Genomic DNA, 21,962 nt, shown 5'->3' on the forward strand with positions numbered 1-21,962 from the left:
CCTTCGTCGGATCTAGATCGATGGAGAGTTTGCGAGGGGATATCGTCCTAAACAGGTCGCAGCCGATCACAGGAGGCTACTCTGCCGGAGAAGCTTGTGTTGTTGTTGCTGGCCTCGTTCGTTAACTCGATTAATAGATCAGGCCGCTCTCGCTCTCCTCTCCTCTCCTCCCTCCAGCCCGACCATTCCCTCCTCTCATCGCGCTTCCTGACCGTGCGCGATTGTCACGATGAATCGCGATGCTCGACCAGGTTTGCCGACCGGATCTCCAATAGTACCGTACGGTACCCCAGGAAAAGCAAGCACGGCTACCTCCTCGATCCTCCTCGAGCGGCACGACGCCGCCACACCGGCGCGAAATCCCAGTTTGTCGCGTTTAACCGGTGCGCGTGGTCCGACCGCTGCCGCTGCCGCTGCCGCTGCCGCGCCGCTCTCCAAGAGCTCTCTTAAGAGAAGAGGTCCGAGCTGCCCCCGTGTGCTGCTGGTGATCAGGATCGCGCAGATCGAGTGTGTAACAATCTAGCCACCCGCAAAGGGGACGGAGAAATTCGTTCAGTCGTGTGCTTCTTCGCTCCTCTTTCTTTTCTTTCGCGCGGGATAAGGAATGAAACGAGACCAAAGAGCCGCCCGAGCGAGGGGCACTGGCCAATTCTAAAGTGTGTGCCTGCCGAAGATTGCAAAAGCACGTGTGTGAGAGAGAGAGAGAGAGAGAGAGAGAGAGATTGCGGCTGCGAGACGATCAGAGAAAGTAGCCCAGGAACGGGACGTCTCTTCGAACAAGATGTCCTGAAGCGCGTCTAAGAGCGTAATCGCTCGTCGAACGGTTGTTTCAAGGATACTTCAAGAGTGACTAATTAAAAGACACGGCCTTCGTTTACAATGACGTAACGCCGCGCGCTTGCACAAGTCGCTTGTCTTACGATGAATGTATATCCTAGCAAAAAGTCCGGAGGAAAAAACCATATCGGTTCTTCTTGTTTCCTCTTGTTTGATTCATAGATTCTTCGCGTTGTTTAGCCAGTCGCTTAGTCACCGCGCTGTTTAGCCGGAAATTGCTCACCGCCTACCTTCCACGTCGCAAATTTCGACACTGTCTCCTTTTCGTCGTCCCCCTTTGTATCATCTCACGTTAATCCGATTAGAATTAGCCGACTCGCCCGACAGGACAGGTTCTCCCGTTCTCGCCGTTCTCGCCGTTCTCGCGTCGCGGCCTTCCGCTCATCGCGCAATCATCGGCTTTTGAGCCGGGCCCCGTTTCCGCCGAGGGAAACGCCACGAGTTTAATCTCGACGGTGCGTTCACGTTTAGCGGCATTAGCGGCATACTTCTCGAAACACGCGCGGAATGCAGGCCCGCTCGCGCAACTCATGCGTTACGCGTTATCGAAATTCGAGCGAAAGTGCGCGAGCATTATAGAGCCACCGACTTCTCTCCTACACGACAGGACGAAAAACTCGCTCGTACCTGACCTCGTGACGAATATCCCGCCCAATAAGGAGAAACCTACCTAGTTTGTGTTATAGTCATACTTTCTATCTAGGAAATCACGTCCAATTTCAGGGAAATCACAGGCGAGACGCGCGCGCGCTGTGCGCAATTTTTCGCGGCCGCGGCCGCGGCCGCGGCGTCTGTTAAACGATCGAAGAAATCGCGTGCGCGCTGAAAACAACGTTAAAAGGAGAGCGTGATTGCTAACTATCGCGCCGGTTAGCTTTGCTTCGCGGGAACGGACGGTACTACATGTGTGCAGCGCACACATGTAGTAGATCGCCGACAGCAGGAGGAGACGCGCAAATGGCGCGTTCGGCATTGGGAAATATCCGGTCTCGCGCGCGCGGACGGGACAGCTGAGTAAACCTTCAACGGAAAATATGCGGCAATTATTCCCATGTAAATTAAAAACGTGTTGCATACATTAACGCGAGTGTGGTAACCGCTATGGGATACCGTATGCAGAGACCGCGCTGTCGCTGCTGTATCATTCAGCGCGGCCTGGGCTCTTCAAAGCGAAGCGTTGAAAAATCGATTTTCAACGTCTCCTATTTTTAATCGCTCGCCAGTCGGAGATTCAACTTTCAGTCGCGCTGGAAAGCAGCCCGCAATGTACGCCTCTCTGGAACCTCTGGCTTCCTGCCGAATTCCGTCTCGGGTGTGAAACAAGAGATCTGTGTTCGTTTACGAAAGACTCCTCTCAACTAGCGCGCGATAGGTCGGGGTGAGAGAGAGAGAGAGAGAGAGAGAGAGAGAGAGAGAGAGGAAGTATGCTCGTCTCATTACTTCAGAGGTTGTTCGCGAACAAACAGACCTAAAGTCTTAAAGGGGAGTGAGAAAAAGGGAAGACCGGCTGGTAATAAAGTGCGTAATAAAGAAGCACTGGAAAAGTCAACGCGCGCGCGGTGTTAACCGTGTTACGAGCCATTAGCCGCTCGTTGAAGATAGAAAATCTCGGCCTCGACGACGCGCGAGCGCGAGCCGTCGTCGCAGCGGGAAGACGACGAGGTGCATTTGCGAAATGTCGCGCACAAACACGTGACGAATGATTAATCTGTGAAAGCAATTGTTTCGCTTCGACATCGCGCCACGTGCGATTCTATCGCGCGAATTAATAAAACTCGGGAAGTAACACGAGACTCCGGGATCCACCGTTTATCGACGTTTTGTCCGGCATCCGATCACGATTACGCAACGCGCGTCATGTAACGTTATTTAAAATTACGGATGACAGTTGTCCATGGGCAACCGGTACACGCGCGCTATGTCGTTCGATAGTGGCCTTCGTGGATCCCGTCGCTCAACGTTGCCCGGGCACAACGGGAACAAATTCTCAGTTCCTCGAGCGCGAGCGACGCGCGCGGATTTAGATTCGCACGTGTGCTGCGCTTTTCTCCTTTCTTGCGCAACAAACGGCCGACGGACGGGCCGTCGAGGATTCTCCGTCGGGGAGACGCGAGTGAACACTCGAATCTCCAGTAAGGACCTCTCCAACTTGTCGCGCCCAAAGGAGTGCGAATACACGGTAATACACGTAATAACTTTTGGGGCCACTGGATTTTAAGACAAGGATTTTAAGACAAGAAAAGACTCCAGTCGCGCAGAAATTTTATTAAAGGTAGAATAACGCAAAGTAGGTTTGTTTTATTTATAAACGCGACGAATCAAATGCCGCTACGCCTCGAGTTATCTTAATATTTCAAGGTAGGATGAGAAACTGTGATTCCACTGTGTGTATAATATAAGGCGGCTGAAACGGCGGGACATCTTTTTGCCGACTATGCTCCTATAAAAGAATTAGTTGCGATTCGTCGTCCGACAATGATAACAAAGGTTTCTCGCCGAGACAGTCGCGTTCGACATACGGCGACCCTTTCGCAACATACCCTCGCGTCAGCTATTTCCCAATTTCTATAGCTGTCCTCGGAGTCACGAGTACCGTTGTTGAACCACGGTACGGTTGCGTCATCGAAATGACAAAGCAGCCGAGACGTTTGTGAAACGCACGCGGGCGCTGTCGCCGGAATAACGAAGCGACACTCTTTCGCATAGCCAAGAGGAAAATGGCTGGCAACGCGAGAGCGAGAGAGCGAGAGAGCGAGAGAAAGAGAGAGAGAGAGAGAGAGAGAGAGAGCGTTTTGCCAGCGTGATCCTCCGTCTTCGCTTCTCGGCGCGACGACGAGTTCCTCTCGCGCACGTGATCAGCCGATCGCTTAGAAAGGCCTCGCGACTTTGCGATTATTCACGTATGTACGCTAATTAGCAGCTGACGAAAAGCGGCGCATGCCGTCGATTCTCGGGTGGAGGAGAAAAAGCGCCAGCTGGAAGCGCGACACTCGCTTCTGAGATTTTATTTTTCACTCTCTCGCGTCTTAGGCTTGTAATCACCCCGAAGAGGGCTCAGGGGAAAAGCCGCTACCTCTCAGTCGTGCTGTTGACCTACTCGAGGAGACGAGTATGCGTTGCCGGGCATCGTCGGTCGTCCTGCTCGCGCTCCTGATTGCGCTGTTGGACAGCGCGCTCGCCAATCTGCGAGTCGCCTATCAATGGAAGCGGATCGACTACGAATGGCCGAGCAATGACACCAAGAGGCTCTTCCCGGACTACAAGCAGGAGGACAACCTGCCCCTCGGCTTGGAGGTGACCAGCGACCGAATCTTTGTGACGGTGCCGCGATGGAGGCAAGGAGTCGCCGCCAGTCTCAATTACATCCGACTCAATGGTGATTGATCAATGATTCTCTCTCTCTCTCTCTCTCTCTCTCTCTCTCGCGCGCGCATTGTCGTTAGTCCGTACCATCTCTTTTACCTTCATCGGGCCGTCTTCGGGCTGCAGATACCCGCGAGTCGCCACCTCTGATCCCCTATCCGTCCTGGGAAGCGCATCAATACGCCGCCGCCGGTGTACCGGAGATCGTCTCGACGTTCCGTGTGCGCGCCGACCGCTGCAATCGCTTGTGGGTCTTGGACACGGGACTCGCCGACATCCTCGGCAACCCTGAGCAACAGGTCCCGCCAGCCCTGATCATCTACGACCTCACCAACGATCGCATGCTGCGCAAGTACGTGATACCGGCCGACCAGCGCACCGCCGATTCCTTGTTCGCGAACATCGCCGTCGAGGACTACTCCTGCGAGGACTCGTACGGCTACCTGGGCGACCTCGGCGGCCCGGGACTGGTCGTGTACTCTTGGAGCCTCCAGCAGTCTTGGCTCGTCAAACATCATTCCTTCCACCCGGATCCGCAGGTCGGTAAACAGACGGATAAAAATAATCGTTAGGAAATTATCGCCGGATAATCGTTACATCGTTGTTGCATAATGGTTCATCTGTGTGTGTGTGTGTGTGTGCTCGCAGGGTGGGGACTTCAAGGTGTCAGGAATAGCGTTCCAATGGAACGACGGCCTGTTCGGGATGGCCCTCGCGCCCACCGGCGACGGCTACAGTACCCTGTACTATCACCCGCTCTCCAGCGGCATGGAGTTCTCCGTGAGCACACGCTTCCTGCGCGACCCACAGCGCGCCAGTACCGCGGGTAGGTCTGAGGGGGAAAGGATACGCGAGAGGGACCCGCGTGAGAATCCTTCGGCCGCGGGCGCGACTTACCAAAGTTGTGCTTCACGGTCGATCTTATCGCTTATTGCACTCGAGCGAAATCTTGTCGAATGCACGCTGAGAATTGAAGGTTCAAGGTGTCTCGAATCGCCTCGAATCGCTCACCGCAAGGTCTGTTTTATCGTTGCGTTCGAGCGTTTCGGCGAAAGAACATGATGAAGTTGTTATGTAAATTTATGCTCTTCCGCGTATCTATCGTAATAAAGAATTAGCATTTCGCGTTAACCTGTTACGAGTGTCTTATACAGAAACCTCCCACGAGTTCCAAACACTGGGCTCGCGTGGGCCCAACGGCCAGAGCAGCGTCAGCTTCTTGGACCCGAAAACTGGAATTCTCTTCTATGCGTTGACGAACATGAACACCATTGCCTGCTGGAAACCGCAACAAAAGTTCACCGTCCAGCAGCAGGGTTACGTCTACGCGGACAACGTTACCATGATTTTCCCCAATGATCTCAAGGTATCGCGCAACGCGCATCGCGCGAGATCTGATCGAGAAGATCAATACGTTACTCAATTTTTCATGAAGATTCATCAATATCGGTCATTCATCAATTTCTCAATTCGTTGCCGCGAATAGAGAGCTTCCTGCGCTGCATTGCTTTAGCATTTCGTGCCTCATTGTCACTTATTTAGTGAGTCGTCGATTGAATTTTCATGATTTATCAGGAAAACGATGTTCAAGTGACGAGCTTGAAACGCTATTTTCATGTAATTTCGACAGATCGACCGAAACGGAAACTTGTGGGTACTCTCAGACAGGCTGCCGATCTTCATGTATTCGCAGCTAGACCTTCATGACTACAACTTTAGGATTCTCATGGGCTCTACCGAGGAACTCGCCATGGGTACAGTTTGCTCGACGATGTCCCCGATCTACTCGACAACTATGCACGATCACAGAGATCACATGGATCACATGGATCACATGAATCACGTGGATCGGCCCGTGTCGACGACGCCCAGAATTGCTGGGAGATTCAACTCTGCCAGCTCCGTCAAAATCGAGTCTGTTTTCGTGACGACAACGTTATTAACATGTTTGATCAAGATGTTGGTTTGAAAAATTCGCATTTGAAGATTATCGGTATTCTTTAACGTCCCTAATCTGTCTCTCCGTTGTTGTTTGCGAGGAGAATGTCGAATGAGGTGATCGATCGAGGTAGTTGATCGAATAATGATTCTTTCAGTATAGTGAAGTCGTTGCTCGCCGAGAGCAATTCGGCTGGCTCCTCCACACGTGTACAGTACAATTTCTTTTTACTAATTATATATATATATATATGTGTCGTTCTCTCCTTATCGCGGCATTTCGAGGAGACAAACACTTCCTTATTTCGCCGTGTACACATTATTATTATTATTATTATTATTATTATTATTATTATTATTATTATTATCATCATCTACCTACTCACACTGGAACTGCCATTATATTTATGTATCAGATACATGTATAATGTAATGTATATTATGAAAAAAGAGAAGGAATGGTGTGATTCTTCTGTTTCTCCCATTTTTCCATAAGGTAGCGAGTTTGCATTAAAATGTAATCTGACATCAACTTGATAACGTGTCAAAGAGATTTCGCATTAAGATCTTTTAGATCTCATTTTCTTATTTATTCTTATTATTATCATTTTCTTATTTCTTCTTAGAATCAATTTATTATTCATCGTGAAGAATTTCGTCTCTCGCTCCGTTTCACATTCCATTCTTTTCTACTCATTCAACGCTACCTCGCTTCCACGCTAAACTCGGACGAGGAAGCGTCGATAAATCTCGTTGTTCAATGGTGAAATTAATGCGTTTCACTTGTTAGAGATCACGAATTCCACATGTGAATGATAAAGAGAAACGAAGAAGGAAAGAGTATGTATCTCTATAATATAGGGTACCTCTTTAACGACATTTGTAAATATTATGAGAACTTCATTTCGAACGAAAAGCGAAGAGATAAGATGAGCAAAAAGATTTTGCACGAGTCATCATCATACGTCATCATTAAATTATGTTAAATTATTAAATTATTTAAGTACACTCAGACAACCATTAACCTATGACACGATTTAAATTGGAGATCAGTCACGATCAGTGTGACTCCAAAATTAAAATCGTTCCAATGCTGCGATTAAAAGCGCACTTGCTTCTTAGTAGCGAATAGTATCGAATGCTACGACAAACAAACGTTTACGGGTTGTCCGCATTTTTTTCTCCGTCTTCTGCTCATTTGGTGCTGGTCATTTGATAATAAAAGTTTGATCAGGTTAGTTATTCTAGTAAGAATCATTATACGGGATATATAAAAAAGTAAGGTAAGATTAACCAACCAGGTAGTAATAGAAGAGAAGAAGAAATAGAATATATAATGTATGATTGAAATATAAATAAAATAGATTTCATAATCAAAAAGTGTCAAAACAGTAAACAGTTTATTGCTTGCTGATATCAGGGTTAAAGTGCAAATCGGTTCTCCCATGATCTCAATGTAATCAATACTGCTATAAATACGAGCTCCGACTCTCGACCGCGACATAACCAACAACGTAGCGAATGTGTGTTTTTACCGGTAATTGTTTGTGGTGGTTACACGTGTCAAGAGACTTGAGCGAAATTCTTCAACCAAGGAAGAATAAGACATTTCCGATCGTATTTGCTGGTCGTACGACTCCTTTTGTAATCCACACACTGCGCACTTAAATATCGTTTCTCGTTCGATAGTGATAGTGCTTGACTGATTTAAATGCGGTACGAACAAAATATACATCTCATAAGTATGCAAAAGTAATACTGTACGAAAAATAAATTTTCAAAGACAGGAAAACGCAAGGAAAGGCCTTTAGCGGCTTTATTTCCATTTGACGCGAGTTTCATTTGCATTCCTTTCGAATTTTACGATCCTTGAACATCGCGCATTTCATTAAAATTTTCTTTTTTAATTACATTTTTGCATCTTATCGTAAATAATGCATTCCAGTCCGCGGTCCAGTCGATCAAGAGACTGTTGCCGACGCGCAATAAGGAGAAGAACAACATGTTTTTATATTTCGTGTTTTATCTTGCCGCTCTTACGTCTCGCCGCACGCCGCCGATAATTGTTGTAATTCTGTAATTAATAACTCGGTAACTATTGCGAGTGTTGCAAAACGATATGAGATTTTTATGTTCATCTTAATCCGGTCTGTGTCTTCGTAAACTTTGTTCAGTAAAAATTGTTCTGGGCATTTTGTCCATATTATCTTTTCGTCACATATGCGAAGTCATCTACTGCGAAGTCTGAACTGCATATTGATAATACGTTGTTGTCTCTCTCTCTCTCTCTCTCTCTCTCTCTCCTCTTTCTCCTCTCTCTCCTCTCTCCTCTCTTTCCTCTCTCTCCTCTCTCTCCTCTCTTTCTCCCTCTCTCTCCCTCTCTCCCTCTCCCTCTCTCTCCCCCTCTCCCTCTCCCTCGCCCTCCCCTCGCCCTCCCCCTCCCCCCCTCTCTCTCTCTCTCTCTCTCTACCACTGTAAGAATATCAAATTACACCTGTCATCACTTTACTGACACGGTTCAGAGTCTAGTGTAATTAAAATGAGTATATTGAACATATTAAACGAGTTTCCGATCGAACCAACGCAGTTGGTAACGCGAGTTCTTTGAGAATGGATAACCCATTAAAATCTGTTATCGACACGGTATCTCGTGAGTATAAAAAAGCGATGAGCGCTTGTGGCGCATAGCACTGACGCAATAATCTTTCAAAGCTCGTGTTTGAATTTCTTCAGTATGTAGATTATAGAAAAAGATATACAAAAGGAAATACTTTTCGGTCTCCTAAGTCGCACTGTAACAATTGCCGAATAAACAGCGTCACAACACATTGCGACACGATAAAAGACGATATAAGATCGTCGAAATTATCGTCGAATTATCGAAGATAATAATAATTGTGTCGTATCAAGAACGACGGTTGGAGATTACTTCACTTCTCGAGATTATCTCTCTGGCGTATGAATGTTCACGAAACGAGATTTTCTCTTGCAGGCGAGATCAAGAATATCTTCGTCATGACGGAGGATAGCACGGTGCCCGGTTTGGCTTATCTGGAAGTAAGAAAAGACAAGAAGAAAACCGCCTTCGGTTTTCTCGAGGCTAGGAAGAAAGTGGACGGCGCGGAAGGACTGTGGAGAATCAGAAACAGCCTGTACGACTTGCAGACGTTCATCAAGTCGCATCCCGGGGGTGCGGAATGGCTCCAGCTGACAAAGGGCACTGACATCACTGAATTATTTGAGGTATCAGATTGTAACTACACAGAACCGCAGCCTGAGGCGGCTGAGAGTGTTTAAGGTTCGATCGATATTGTGACATCCATCGCGCAGGTTCATCACATCACTGACAAGGCCGAGCGACTGCTACCGAAATTTCATGTTCGCGAGGCAACTGCTCCGCGATCAGTACCGTGGACTTTTCATCCGGACGGGTTTTACCGCACATTCAAGAGGCGCGCGATCGAGGCATTGAAAAACGTCGATTTCCACCGATCGTCTCTGATGTCAGATCTTATTACCGACTCCTTGGCGGCCATGACTTTTGCACTGGCTTTAACTGGCGCTCTCGTTCAATCCTACGCTCTTATTTCCTTCGCCGGTGAGCTCTTAGAATTTCAGGCATACAATCAAGATACGGTTATGTCAATGCGATACTCGCTACAATTGAAAGTTACCTTGGGAGATCTTTGTCTCTCCTGGAAATCTTCTCTTCTCATCAAGGTCATGAAAGTAACAGTAATAGTAGCGTAGGCGGTAGCAATAATAACGCGCCTAAAATCTCTAATGTTAAATCGCACAAACTCCAGGCATTTTTCTAACGTGGACAGCGTTTGCGGGGCACAATTATTTTCACATGAGAGACAACTTCCGCATGTACTATTTCGATCTCTCCATCATGTCCTCGAAGGAATGGCGTATTACGCACGCGATGAGTCATCATATATACCCCAACACATTATGGGACTACGAGATATACGTGACCGAGCCGTTTCTGAACTGGTTGCCTCAAAAGGATAAAAGTTACATCGTGGGAATATTCAGAAGCATCATCAGCCCTATCGTTTGGATGTTGATGTTTTTATTTCAAGGCGTAAAACGGTAATACTATGTTCATCACCCGCGCGTTCATCGCGAGATCGCGCGGGAGAGTCGGACAGTTCGATTCGATCTCTCGGTCAGATTTCATTCGGTCGAATGAAAAAGAAGCGTTTATCTATCGAGTGATCGCTGTCTGCGATTTCAAACCTTTCGTACAAAGTATCGCGAGTACGTCTGCCGTTCTTGCAAAAACCGTAAAAACGTATTAATGGAAGACGAACCGAACCTCTTCCGACCGATCTGATTTGGTGTACGCTTGGTTTATGAATTTTCATTCGAAATCCCAAAGTCCCTTAACGCTCGCTGAATTCTTCTTTTCAGATATTACTCTGTATTCATGGAGTATCGCGTCTTCGAATATCGCGACTTCGTACCGTTCATACTGCCTCTCGCGATGAGCCTGTTTGCGCCTACGATTCTCATCGCGTGGAAACTGTGGCTGACGATGATACTGGTCAGCAGTTTCTTGGGCGCCCTAATTGGTTTCAACGCGGCTCACCATCACCCGGACATTTTCCATGACGGCGACATTTACAGGTGCTCCGCTTGTTTTCGACTCTCTCACCCGAGGACCTCGATCTCGTTATTTCGATATGATCTCAGTTCCTCGTCAATCGCTAAGTATTCGCGCTTTCTCGCGGGATTTTCGCGGGCCGTCACTCGTTACTCGGGTTACTCGCGCGGAGTTTCGTCTGATCCTGTCTCTGTTGCGAAATTAATAAGGATGATGATAATAATAATAATAATAATAATAATAATAATAATAATAATTGATGATGAAGGGATAATATGGACTGGGGCCTGCTCGAATTGGATTCCGTGCGCGACCGAAAGGTGATAGACGACTCGACCTTCTTGTCGCTCACACACTTCGGCTCCCACACGCTACACCATTTACTGCCCACCGTGGATCATCACTATCTCTCGTTGTGCATGCCTGCGTTCGTACAAACGTGCAAGGAATTCAAAGTCAAGAACGACAAGTTTACGCAGTGGGAACTGATCAAGGGGCAATTTCAGCAACTACTGCGAGACACGCCCAAAAAGAATCATAGATAACATGTTATTTTATATATTGTGCAGAAAATGAGCAATAAAATTAAAGAATAACTCATCACAGCTAATCGATGAACGATCATCTCTCTCTTTTCTCTGGCAACGCGCGATAAATTCTATCCCGTCTTAAGCCTTAGCGCGGTCTTCGAATTGCGCGCGTCGATCATGCGGCGACGAGCGATCGGGCGGGGTTTAAGGATTTAGTTCTTAATTATTTATTTTATTGCTTATTTACTTTAATAAATACATACTTCGGCTCTCTTTATAAATTACAATTAAGTTTATAGGATAGGATATCATCTGGATGACACGTGTGTAATGTGAGATACGACGCGCTAGATCGGCTCTGAATATTCGTCGTTCTTTTTTCCTTTCTGACTCGCTTCGTTCGCGCGATATTACATTTTCCCTTATCGCGGGTATATCAGTGTGTTTCATGCGTGGCTCTTCTTTTATCTCTCTTTCGTCGTTTACATTTTTGTCGATTACATGTCATATTCGCCATCGCGAATGCGATCAATTATACGCATGTCTATGTGTACGTATGTATGTGTGTGCACGTGCGCGCGTTTGCTACTTTTATATACTTTTGTCTTCTGCTTTTTCTTCTCGTGTGTATCGCGTGTCGCGTATGCAAATATTATATATCTCTCGCTGACTCTCTCGCTTTTCTCATCGCCCGCTCGTGTTTCCCTCTCGCTCGCGATCTCTCTTGCACTCCCACTCTCACTCTTACACGCATTCTCTCTCTCTCTCTCTCTCTCTCTCTCTCTCTCCCCCCCCCTCTCGACCGTCAGCTCGAGTGGTGAAGAAAAACCTCGCGGACCCTCGCGCACACTTCAACTCCGTCCCATCCTATTCTTATTCTCCATTATCTTCTACTTCGAGCGAGTTTTTATTAAATTTGTCCCCCTTTATCTCTTTTCTACGAAGCTGCACTTCGTGACTCGCGAGGATTTCTCGATCGTTCCTGACCGATTGAACCGATTCAAAAGAAGCAGGAAAGAGAAAAACAAAATAAGTACCATCGGCTCGCGCGTCGAACGTAAGCGCGTGATGATGACATGATCCCGTTGTTTGCGATGTTGGCCGATCGCATGGTCGGTCGGTCGCTCGATTGCGAGATGCTGAGAGCTCCGAGCGAACGAGCTCCCGGTTTCGTTGTATACATTTCGTGTCTTCGTTCGACGATGGACTCCCGAGGACGATGATCTTCCTCTTCCTCCGTTATCCCTCTTCTTGCTCTCCGGATGTTAGAGTTTTCCTTGTTAATATCTGTTGCTTTCTTTTTTTGTCGTTTTTTTTTTTCCGTTTTGGTTTTATTTATTTAGTTATTTATACGCGGATCTCTTACGCGGAAGGAGTTTTACAGATCACCATCGGGCTGCAGGTCGAAGCGTGGCGGGAATGCGGAACCATCTAACAGGGGTTTTAACGCAGATCGGTGTGGCTGAAAAAGAGACGGTGGACGGTGAATTTTCGATCGAATCGCACAAGCGTGCGATTACCGTGTGTGGAAATGGAAACGGCCGAGTTGCCGGGGGGGGGGGGGGGGTAGCGGGGGACGAGTCGGAATTTTGCTCTGAGCTCCAGGCTGGAAGATCGGCGATGCTTATCGTCGACAATTGCGTCGACAAGCGCGGGATATAATTTCCAGATGGGCCAGTGGGCACGATATAATTTATACTGCGGCAAAGATGTGATTGAGCAAAAAACTCTATAAATCATGAATAAAATAACAAACAGAGTTGCAAAACTCAAGCGAGTTTTTCTCTTCTTCGTCCCGGCCCGGCTCGTCGCCGCGGCCAAGTCGCACGCGAGGACGTCGCATCGCTCTCCGCGAGATTGGAAAATAGCGATGCAGATGATGAGGAAAAAGGGGCCGAGGGGAGTGACACGTTCTGTGTGTCGTTCCTGCCGATCAGACTGATTTGTTTAACCCCTGCACTGGCGGATGCGCGGCGGATAGGGGGTCGAGAGACGAGGGTCATGACACCTCTATATGACTGCCTGATAAATATGTCGATGACGTGTGTGCATGTGTGTGTTCTTTCCCTCTTTTTTTCCTTTTTCTTTTTTTAAAGAGGTGCGAGGGTTTACTTCGGATATAAGTAAAATGTGTGACATTAGTTACAATTTCTCCCTTCTGCCCGAGAAGCGCAAGTGTCAGGCGTAAACCGAATCTCTTGGGCAAATTTAGTCACGGCTCCCGTTCGTGAGGAGCCGTGTGTGGTCCAGGTGTTGTTAAAACAAGAACATAAATCAAGAATGAAGGCGCGTCGGCGGCTCCGCCGGAGAAGAACGGTCAGTTTATCTGAATTATCTGTTGCCGAATTAAAAGAAAATCAAATAAACAAGGAGATTCGTGTCACCAATCGGGGAGACCAACCGGCGACTTTGTCCGACGCGACGAGATGTCACGGGATGCGCTCTCTCTCTCGCGCGTTAGAAAAGCAAATTAAACAAAGAGAAGGGAATAAAACACAGAAAATATACATGGACGATCGGCCGGTCCCCGGCCGATTCAGACGGGGAAGAGTCTTCCGTGCGCAGAAGGATCCCGAAGAGGGGGGATCGGTGGTCCTGGATCTCTAATCTCTACGACAGTGTCCAATCGCAGTGCCTACGAGTGGCTACAAAAGAGCAAGAGAGCAAGAGAGAGAGAGAGAGAGAGAGAGAGAGAGAGAGAGAGAAAAAAAGGGCAAAAGGTTCGATCGTTACACAGAGACGTTAATCAATGACGAAGAACAAGCTCGGGAGCCACCGAGTGAGAAGGTGTTATCGGACACTCAGAGGTTGCTCGATCGACAAGCTGAGATGGCCGACGAGCGCGAGAGGGTAGTTGCGTCCCCTTCGCGTCTAGCGAAACATTCCGCCTGCGACCTCGCATCCCTCTTCCACTCTCTATTTTTCTAGAACACTATTTCTTTCTCTAGATAATATAACGTCACACACACCCCACGCGCTGACGACACGTGCACGGACTTACATGGACCAAGCGCGGTTGTGTGTGTGTGTGTGTGCGTCTACTCCATCGCGGAAGGCATCTTGCGTTTCTGTTGCGGCTGCACAGGGACACACACAGATTGCTAATTAGACAACCTCTCTTCATCATCGATCGCCGTTGATCGGCAACGGATATAATCGCCTCGATACAATCGCGAATCTCGAATCGCCGCTCGAACTCTCCTTTTCCGCGATCTCCCTCTCCGGAGAACTACTATGCTATACTACTCTATGTGCTCTATGTGCTACTACGTTAGCGCGGAAATACTCGTGACCAGCTCGTGAAAGCTAGTCGATGAAAAGACAAGAGGTACTTGAGAGAAAAGCAATATACGCGTGCCGCGTCTCGCGACGCGAGGGCGAAGGCTCGGGGGCAGGGCCCGAGATCACGAGAAACGAGACGACGAGACGACGCTGACGCGGTTTAAAACGCGTCGCTCCTTACCACTGGGCTGAGTCCACGCGCGGCACTTCCGCCGCGGCCTTTGGTGCGGAACTTGGTGATGGCCTGCTCGGCGAGGTCCGCCCTCTCCTCGGCCTCTTCGAGCTCTTGTTGAGCCTTGCGGAACTTGGCGAGGTTAAGCGCGGCGATCTCCTCCGCTTCCTCGATCTGCCTCTTGTACGTCTTGATCTTCTGCTGGAGCTTGTCGACCAAGTCCTGCATGCGCTCGTGGTTCTTACGGTCCTCGTCCGCCTGGAAACAACGAGGAGGGGGGTGGGGGGTTCTCAGAACGCCGAGACCAGCCGAGACGACCAGCGGTCGTCGGTAGTCTCCTTAAAAGTAAGTGCCGGCCGGAGCAGTCTCACCTGGAAGCTCAGTTCCTTGATACGGCGCTCGGACTTGCGTAGATTCTTCTGCGCGTCGGCGTGTCTCCTTTGCTCGCCGTCGAGTTCGTTCTCCAGCTCGCGTACGCGCTGCTCCAGCTTCTGGATGGCCTTCTTGCCACCCTTGAGGGCGTTTGCCTCGGCCTCGTCGAGGCGTACCTGCAGCTCCTTTATCTGGGTCTCCAGGGCCTTGCGGAGCTTCTCCTGGGTCTGGGCATGGTCCTGCTCGGCTCGCAGCTCGTCGGCCAACCTGGCGGCGTCCACCATCGCCTTCTTCGCCTTCTCCTCGGAGTTCTTTGCCTCGTTCAACAGCTCGTCCAGGTCGGACTAATCGGATCGCAAGCATCACGTCCACAAAGATATATAATTATATGTAATCTTTCCCGATCGGGACGATCGGGATTTTTCCCTCTATTCGATATAGAGTTCCCCGTGTCACATGGCGACATGTCATCAAACACGATACTTACGTGGAGAGTCTGCAGTTCGGCCTCGAGTTTCCTCTTGGCGCCGGAAATGGATGCGTTCTGAGCGCTCAATTCGTTCAGCTGCTCGTGGCAATCGGCAAGCTCTTGCTCCGCCTGGCGGCGACCGCGGTCGGCCTGCTCCAGGAGAGTGCGGCTCTCCTCGAGTTCGTTCTGCAGGGCGTTGGCGCGGCGTTCCGAGATACCGAGCAGTTCCCGAGCTTCGTCGCGCGCTCTCTGCTCCTCCTCAAGGGCGGTCTGCACGTCCTTGAGCTGTTGCTGGTATCGCTTGATGTTCTTCTGGGCTTCAGCGTTCGCCTTGTTGGCATGATCCAGCGCGATTTCCAGCTCGTTGATGTCGGCCTCCAATTTCTTCTTCATGCGCAGCGCCTCAGCTTTGCCCTGCAGAAGAAAAGGAGCCGAGTCGCCGAGTGCCAATACGTTAATTGTTAAATTGCTTCGCGATGTACCGATGAAGGTTATTCGCAATTAAATTACGAAATCAACTGCAGATAATACGTGTAACGTATTGGGGCTCACCTTGGCTTCTGCTTCGAGGGAGGCTTGCATGGAGTCGAGAGCACGCTGGTGGTTCTTTCTGGTGTTCTCGAATTCTTCCTCCTTCTCCTGAATGCGGCGATCGATTTCCTGTCGAACTTGGCTGAGCTCGAGCTGGCTGCGCAACACCTTGTTCTCCTCTTGCTCGAGAGCAGCCTCGGCTTCCTCCAAAGCGGCTTGGAGTTCGTCCTTCTCAGCCTCCAGGCGCTTCCTGGCCTTCTCGATCTCGTGAATGTTGCGGCCACCCTCGCCGATCTGGTCCAGGAGGTCCTTCACCTCGTCGGCGAGGTTCTTGTTCTCGCGACGTACAGCTTCCAACTGCTCCTGGCCCTCCTCGTATGCTCCTGTTCGAGACATCAGAAAAGTGACCGTGAAGAACGACCGTGTCAACGACGACGACGACAACAACAACAACACGAAGGAAATCGATTCGCGATGACGCGTCTTTCTCGCGACTTTCATCAACTAGCGACTGCTAACGAGATATTGCGGATAAACCGTCGGCTCACCTCGGAGCCTGAAGAGCTCGGTGCTGTAGTTGCGGCATTCCTTCTGGCTGGCGTCGAGTTCGGCCGCGAGATCGTCCACCTTGAGCTTCCATTCGCTGATGATCTTGTCGAAGGCCTTCTGCTTCTTCTCGGCGGCGTTGGCGATCGCGGTAGCGCGGTCGACTTCGATCTGCAGATCCTCCACCTCGCTGGACAGTCTCTGCTTGGTCTTCTCCAAGGCGATAACCTTCTGGTTGAGGGACTCGATCGTCTCCTCAGCCTCGGCGAGCCTGGCTTGCAGCTTCCTCTTGGCTTCCTCGAGCTCCTCAGCCCGGGCGATGCCCTCGGATTCGTACTTGGTGCGCCACAGTTGCGCCTCGGCGTTCGCCTTGCTGAGCTGCCGTTGAAGATCGGCCTTGCCCTCGGCCTCCTCCTCCACCTGCTCGCGGATGTTGTCCAAGTCGTGCTCCAAGTTGCGGAATTTGCCGAGGAGGGTGGCGCGCTCGCGCGACTCCTCGTCCGCCAATCTCTTTGTGTCCTCGAGCTGTGTGGTCAGCGAGATCTTGATCTTGGACAGCTGGCTCACTTGAGACTCGGCTTCTTCCAGTTGGCGCAGCAGGTCGCTATTTTCGATCGACAGCTTCTTCTTTGCAGCATCGAAGTCGTTGAGGGTGCGGTTCACCTCTTCGAATTTGCTCTGGGTCTCGTTCAGCTGATGTTGCAGCTGCTTCACGATCTTCTCCTGGGCGGCCTGGGATTCGCGAGGCAGAAGAAATGCTTTAGAACGCGATTGTTCGCTCTCGCGCGCGCGCGGGATTCTTACGATCGAGCTCACTTTCAGACAATTTCGCGGCGGGGCGGGAGTATTTTGTTCTCCCCGTCTCTTTCTCTGCAGAGGATATATATCACCTTACTTACTTACTTCTATCCGGATAGTTTTCGTTTTTTCATTTCGCGACAAAATTTCACCAGAAAGTGCAGAAAATAACGATCTCGTCGAAGAGCGAGCTCGAGTCGTTCACGTACACGCAAGACGAAAGCAACGCTGAGCAAGCTGGGGGGGGGGGGACGGACCATCACTCACTCACTCACTCACTCGAATGATTCTCGCGAATGATCGTCAGAGCGGATGGGAGAAGAGGGAGGAGTCCGTAAATCCGTTTCGGACTGTGCCGCGCCTGCACTGCTAGCAATTCTGCACCTGGCGGAAGCTGTTAAATGCGTTAGTCTGGGTATGTCGTAACACGCGGGCGGGGGGGGGCCCGGAGGGGCGGCCTTACCTTCTCGTTGCTCAGATGGTCGCAGGACGTGCGCAGGTCGTTCAACTCGCTGTAGTACTGAACCTTCTCCTTCTCGACCCTGCCGATCGGTACACAGGAAACAGTCCAGGGGATAAGTGCGCGAATGAGATCGCGGGATCGTTCGATTCGCGTCTCGGACAGCCGGATTAATCGTCCCCCTCGTTGCGAACGCGATTATCTCGTTTCGAATGTGTTTGCTCAATTAAAAGTAAAAAGTAGAAATTAAGAGACGGATTTATTCGTCTGTTGACCGACTCGAACAGCAACGAGCGCTTAATCCGGCGGGCGTGACGCGATGACAGTATTGGACAGACAAGAAAGTCAGAAATCTTCCCGAAATATCAATATCATTTTTCTCTTCAAAATGCATTCTGGTAGTCACATCATATCTTCTACTGATTGGGAGGGGGGGAGGGGGGGGGAAGAGGAGGACTCGAGTAGGAAGACGTTAACGGAACGGCGTTAACAATGACAGGTGTCTAAAACTATGTCTCAGAAAACTCAGGATGCACGAGAAGAATCCTCGTCATGCCTCCAAGTACCTTCTCGCGGGAAACTTGATCCGTAAGAGCGCGCGAATTGTTCAGCTCGGCGTGGATGTCATGTCGGCCCTTTTCGGCCCTGTCGCAAATATCACGTTACACTTTGCTGTGATGATTCGTCGCAAAATTTCAAAGATTTAAGTCCACAAGTCGCGCGACCGCGCGATCAGTCGATTTTACACTCTCCCCACCGCTTCCCACCTCGACACGAGTCGAGGTTTTACACGATAGAACACAGACAGATATATCTGTCCAAAAGTTATCTCGGCTGTTCCCCCGTTCACCGAGAGAGAAATAAGAGGATCAACAACTCACCTAGCCTTGAGCTTGTTGAGGGTGTCGATCTGTTCGCCCATCTCGGCGACAGCGTCGTTGTGCTTCTTGCGCAAGCTGGCCAACGAGGATTCATGTTGGATGTTGGCCTCCTCGAGATCCCTGCGAAGTTTGCTGAGCTCAGCCTCGCGCTTCTTGTTCAGCTCGATCTGAGCAGAGGTAGCACCGCCAGCCTCTTCCAAGCGCTCGCCCAACTCCTCGAGCTCGCGGGCAAGGTCGCTGCGTTGCTTCTCGGCTTTGGCGCGACCACCGCGTTCCGCTTCGATCTGGATGAGAGAAGGGAGCAAGATTATTTTGTTCATACAATTGTACTTCAGTCTTCTCCCTTTGTATGAGAAAGCAACAGAAACTTGAAGAGTTCTTGAATTTTCTCTATTTTCACTCGAATTTTAGAATTGATTTAATGAAAATCGAATTTTGGTTCGTTTATCGTTTCGCGCGATTGGACGTTTGTCGCGTAAAGTGTCTCAAGGCGAACCTCTTCTTCGAGTTCCTCGATGCGGGCCTGCAGTTCCTTAATCTGCTTCTGCAGTTTGCCAACCAAGGACTGCTCGTCCTCAAGTTTGGCAGTCAGGGACGAGAGCTCCTTGTCCTTGCGCTGAATGGTCTGTTCGAGTTCCTTCTTGTTTCTCTCGAGATCGGCGACGGCCTCCTGCGTAAGCTTCAGATCGCCTTCAACCTTCCTCTTTGCCTTCTCTACGTCGGCACTGCGGAACAAATACAATGTCTCGCGTGAGTGTCTTCTCGTTATGGTGTTTCTATGGTGAAATTGTCTCCGCGGCGAAAAAAGTTTGAATGAAAACCTCGACGCGACTTGGTCGATCGATGTAATTTGAATAACTATGACGCAAACTTTGAGGCAATTGCACGATTATTGGATCTATCGTTGAGTTCGCTTACCGTGATTTCTTCTCACGTTCGAGGGAATCCTCGAGTTCGTCGAGGGTTTGTTCGAGTTTCAACTTGACTTTGTTGAGGTGATTGACTTTGTCCTCGGCAGCCTGGAGCTCCTCGGCGGTCTTCTGGTTCACCTCGCCCTGGTTCTTCTTCTCCTTATTCAATTTGTTGATCAGCTCATCCTGATGGGCGATCTCGTCGTTCAAATTTCTGATCTGGTGGTCCTTCGTGGCCTTGTCCTGCTCGGACTTCTGGAGGTTCAACTCGAGATCTTCGATGTCTTTCTTCAGCCCGGAAACCTCTTGCTCGAGTTTTTTCTTGTTCTGGAAGAGGTTGTTCCTCGCGTCCTCCTCTTCCTTGAACCTGTCGTTGAGGTCCTACGATGCGACAAAAAGCGAAGAATAACTGCATAAATATTGAAAGTGTTTTGACAAATTTGACAAACTGCACGAGAGTTATCTGTGCATTTAAGAATTTTAACGCTGATGTTGTGTATTAACTCTCGTCTCTTTTACGTCATTCGTTAATATTTTATTAATATCCTTTTCATTAAAATTTACGTTTTAATATTATTTACGTTTTAATATTATTGCCACGTGGATTCCCCACAATGTGTCACACTCCATATTTCAATCTTCAATTTATTTCCAAATTATTAGAGCACTTCTTAATACCTAATCTTTCCTCCTGTTTAAAATTACCGTCGCATCCTTTCCTCGTTCATCATACGAAGCGACGCGTTCTCAAAATACGTTGCGGACTCGTTTCGAATCCGCACCGTTTCATCTTTTTTTCAAATGACATGACATAACCTCGAGTATCTTGTTGATCCAAGAAGTATTTGAGTCGATGACAGGTTTACGCGCGTGATTTACTTTGCTGGAGTATCTTGACGTGTGCCAAGTGCTTCGAGAACGCACACTCTCTCTCTCTCTCTCTCCCTCTCTCTCTCTCTCTCTCTCTCTCTCTCTCTCTCTCTCTCTCTCTCTCTCTGCGGACTTTCGCGATTAATTGGCACGTGCAATTACGGGGCGGCCCACCAGGCGCCTAATATTAGTTATTGCGGGGGCAAAGAATATTGGCACGAAGTTTCGCAGGTGCGACGCGATCAATTTGCTCGATCGTCGCGCTTATCTCTTCATCGCGCATTCCGGCAGATCCAGAGACCCGGGTCTATATTTGTCGGGAAAAAGAGAGGGGGAAAGAGGAAACTCCCGGAGGTTCCCGCGAGAGCGGTGAGCTCTTTCCTCGCGAGCGCTCGACGAAAGAATTCATCTCGGTGGGTTCTCACGGAGCAACAGCCAAAGGAAACGAGAATTGTGGACAACTCTCTGATGTCGAACGTACGAAGAGCGTACAATCAGCGCTCTTCTCCATGTTCTCAGTCTTTCGTCTCTATGTAAAGCGTGAGGCGGAGTGAGGAGGCATGTGAGGCATCATCGTAACCAGGTTGGCGATGGTGTGGAGGCGGAGCGGCGGAAAAATCGTGAGGCGACGCGAGAGATGCGATCTTCATCGTCGCGATCGATGATGAAGAGCCGCCGCGCGAGCCGAAGGAGATACGGCTGCATGACTATGACGCACGCCTGCACGGTAGCGGCGTATAAATACACGCTACACCTGTTACCTCCTTCGTTTTCTCTCGCCTCTTCCAGAAGCGCGCACTCGTAGTCGCCGCAGCCGCCTACTTTTAATAACCTGGAATCTGGGATCTGCTAAATTTGCTACCGTGCCCTCCCCCGTTCCTGCTCATGTCTACTTCTCACCGCCACCTTCTCCTCTTTATCATCGTCGTCGTTATCACTATCATCTTTCTCTTCTTCTTCTTCTTCTTCTTCTTCTTCTCTTCTGTGCCTTTCCTTCACCTATTTGCGCGTAATGCGCGACTAAGGATCTCGATCGCGCAATGAACTCGATGCGCGCGAGCTTTCAATAAGCTTCCCTCGTTCTCTCGGGAAATATCTCACAAACCGAAGAAGTCGCTCTCGACAGTTTCATTGAGAGGCGAGTTTGACGTTACCGGTGCTTCACCTCGCGTTTCGAATGAGAAGTAAATTGGGCGAGGGACAAAGTTGCGATCTAAGAAGGTAATTAGACAGAAATTGACGGAAGACGAGGAGGTGCCAAGGGGAAGACGCGAGGTAAAAGTGAAGCGAGTAGAGCCCCAAAATAAACGGTCAAATTGCTGGACGGAGTACGACGAGAGTGTTGACGCGTTACGAGGTGATGACGGGCGTCGGAGGGCGCCGTGACGAC

The 21,962-nt window shown here is 49.4% G+C and overlaps 3 protein-coding genes across 45 annotated transcripts in view; 2 read left to right on the forward strand and 1 right to left on the reverse strand.

Annotated features, from left to right (window-relative positions):
- The window catches only part of yellow-b (L-dopachrome tautomerase yellow-b), a 6,898-nt gene extending 305 nt beyond the window's left edge, over positions 1–6,593 (forward strand). Inside the window, exons 1-6 of one of the 3 annotated variants that reach the window (XM_011155547.3) lie at positions 1–507; positions 3,868–4,213; positions 4,327–4,739; positions 4,849–5,026; positions 5,355–5,566; positions 5,831–6,593. The exon at positions 1–507 is cut by the window's left edge and continues 305 nt beyond it. In XM_011155547.3, the coding sequence (XP_011153849.1) occupies positions 3,949–4,213; positions 4,327–4,739; positions 4,849–5,026; positions 5,355–5,566; positions 5,831–6,169 (1,407 nt within the window). In that variant the 5' untranslated portion in view covers positions 1–507; positions 3,868–3,948 and the 3' untranslated portion in view covers positions 6,170–6,593. Of the gene's footprint in view, positions 508–2,380; positions 3,738–3,867; positions 4,214–4,326; positions 4,740–4,848; positions 5,027–5,354; positions 5,567–5,830 lie in introns of those variants that run through there. The other 2 variants (XM_011155546.3, XM_011155545.3) reach the window with 2 other exon arrangements.
- Positions 6,594–6,801: 208 nt separating this feature from the next.
- Positions 6,802–11,373, forward strand: Cyt-b5-r (Cytochrome b5-related). 3 transcript variants are annotated; one of them, XM_011155552.3, is made up of 6 exons: positions 6,802–7,372; positions 9,131–9,381; positions 9,469–9,736; positions 9,945–10,236; positions 10,558–10,773; positions 11,019–11,373. In XM_011155552.3, exons 2-6 carry the CDS (start codon positions 9,154–9,156, stop codon positions 11,293–11,295), a joined length of 1,281 nt encoding a protein of 426 aa, XP_011153854.1. In that variant the 5' UTR covers positions 6,802–7,372; positions 9,131–9,153; the 3' UTR covers positions 11,296–11,373. The 3 variants fall into 3 exon arrangements, with proteins under 3 accessions (XP_011153854.1, XP_011153853.1, XP_011153851.1); XM_011155551.3 differs by lacking the exon at positions 6,802–7,372 and adding an exon at positions 7,644–7,854; XM_011155549.3 differs by lacking the exon at positions 6,802–7,372 and adding an exon at positions 8,622–8,788.
- A 123-nt stretch (positions 11,374–11,496) lies between these two features.
- Mhc (myosin heavy chain) overlaps positions 11,497–21,962 on the reverse strand; it is a 42,186-nt gene continuing 31,720 nt past the window's right edge. For 29 of the 39 annotated variants that reach the window (XM_025302312.1, XM_019845395.2, XM_025302316.1 and 26 more), the window contains exons 17-26: positions 19,710–20,083; positions 19,288–19,516; positions 18,792–19,075; positions 17,914–17,992; positions 16,655–17,384; positions 16,128–16,489; positions 15,594–15,989; positions 15,106–15,450; positions 14,744–14,992; positions 11,497–12,742 (exon numbers count right to left, since the gene is read on the reverse strand). In XM_025302312.1, the coding sequence (XP_025158097.1) occupies positions 12,659–12,742; positions 14,744–14,992; positions 15,106–15,450; positions 15,594–15,989; positions 16,128–16,489; positions 16,655–17,384; positions 17,914–17,992; positions 18,792–19,075; positions 19,288–19,516; positions 19,710–20,083 (3,132 nt within the window). In that variant the 3' untranslated portion in view covers positions 11,497–12,658. Of the gene's footprint in view, positions 12,743–14,281; positions 14,358–14,743; positions 14,993–15,105; positions 15,451–15,593; positions 15,990–16,127; positions 16,490–16,654; positions 17,385–17,913; positions 17,993–18,476; positions 18,556–18,791; positions 19,076–19,287; positions 19,517–19,709; positions 20,084–21,962 lie in introns of all 39 variants that reach the window. The other 10 variants (XM_025302318.1, XM_011155575.2, XM_025302304.1 and 7 more) reach the window with 2 other exon arrangements.

This window comes from Harpegnathos saltator, unplaced genomic scaffold (genome assembly GCF_003227715.2).
Source record: "Harpegnathos saltator strain DR-91 unplaced genomic scaffold, Hsal_v8.6 scaffold114, whole genome shotgun sequence".
Classification (NCBI taxonomy): domain Eukaryota; kingdom Metazoa; phylum Arthropoda; class Insecta; order Hymenoptera; family Formicidae; genus Harpegnathos; species Harpegnathos saltator.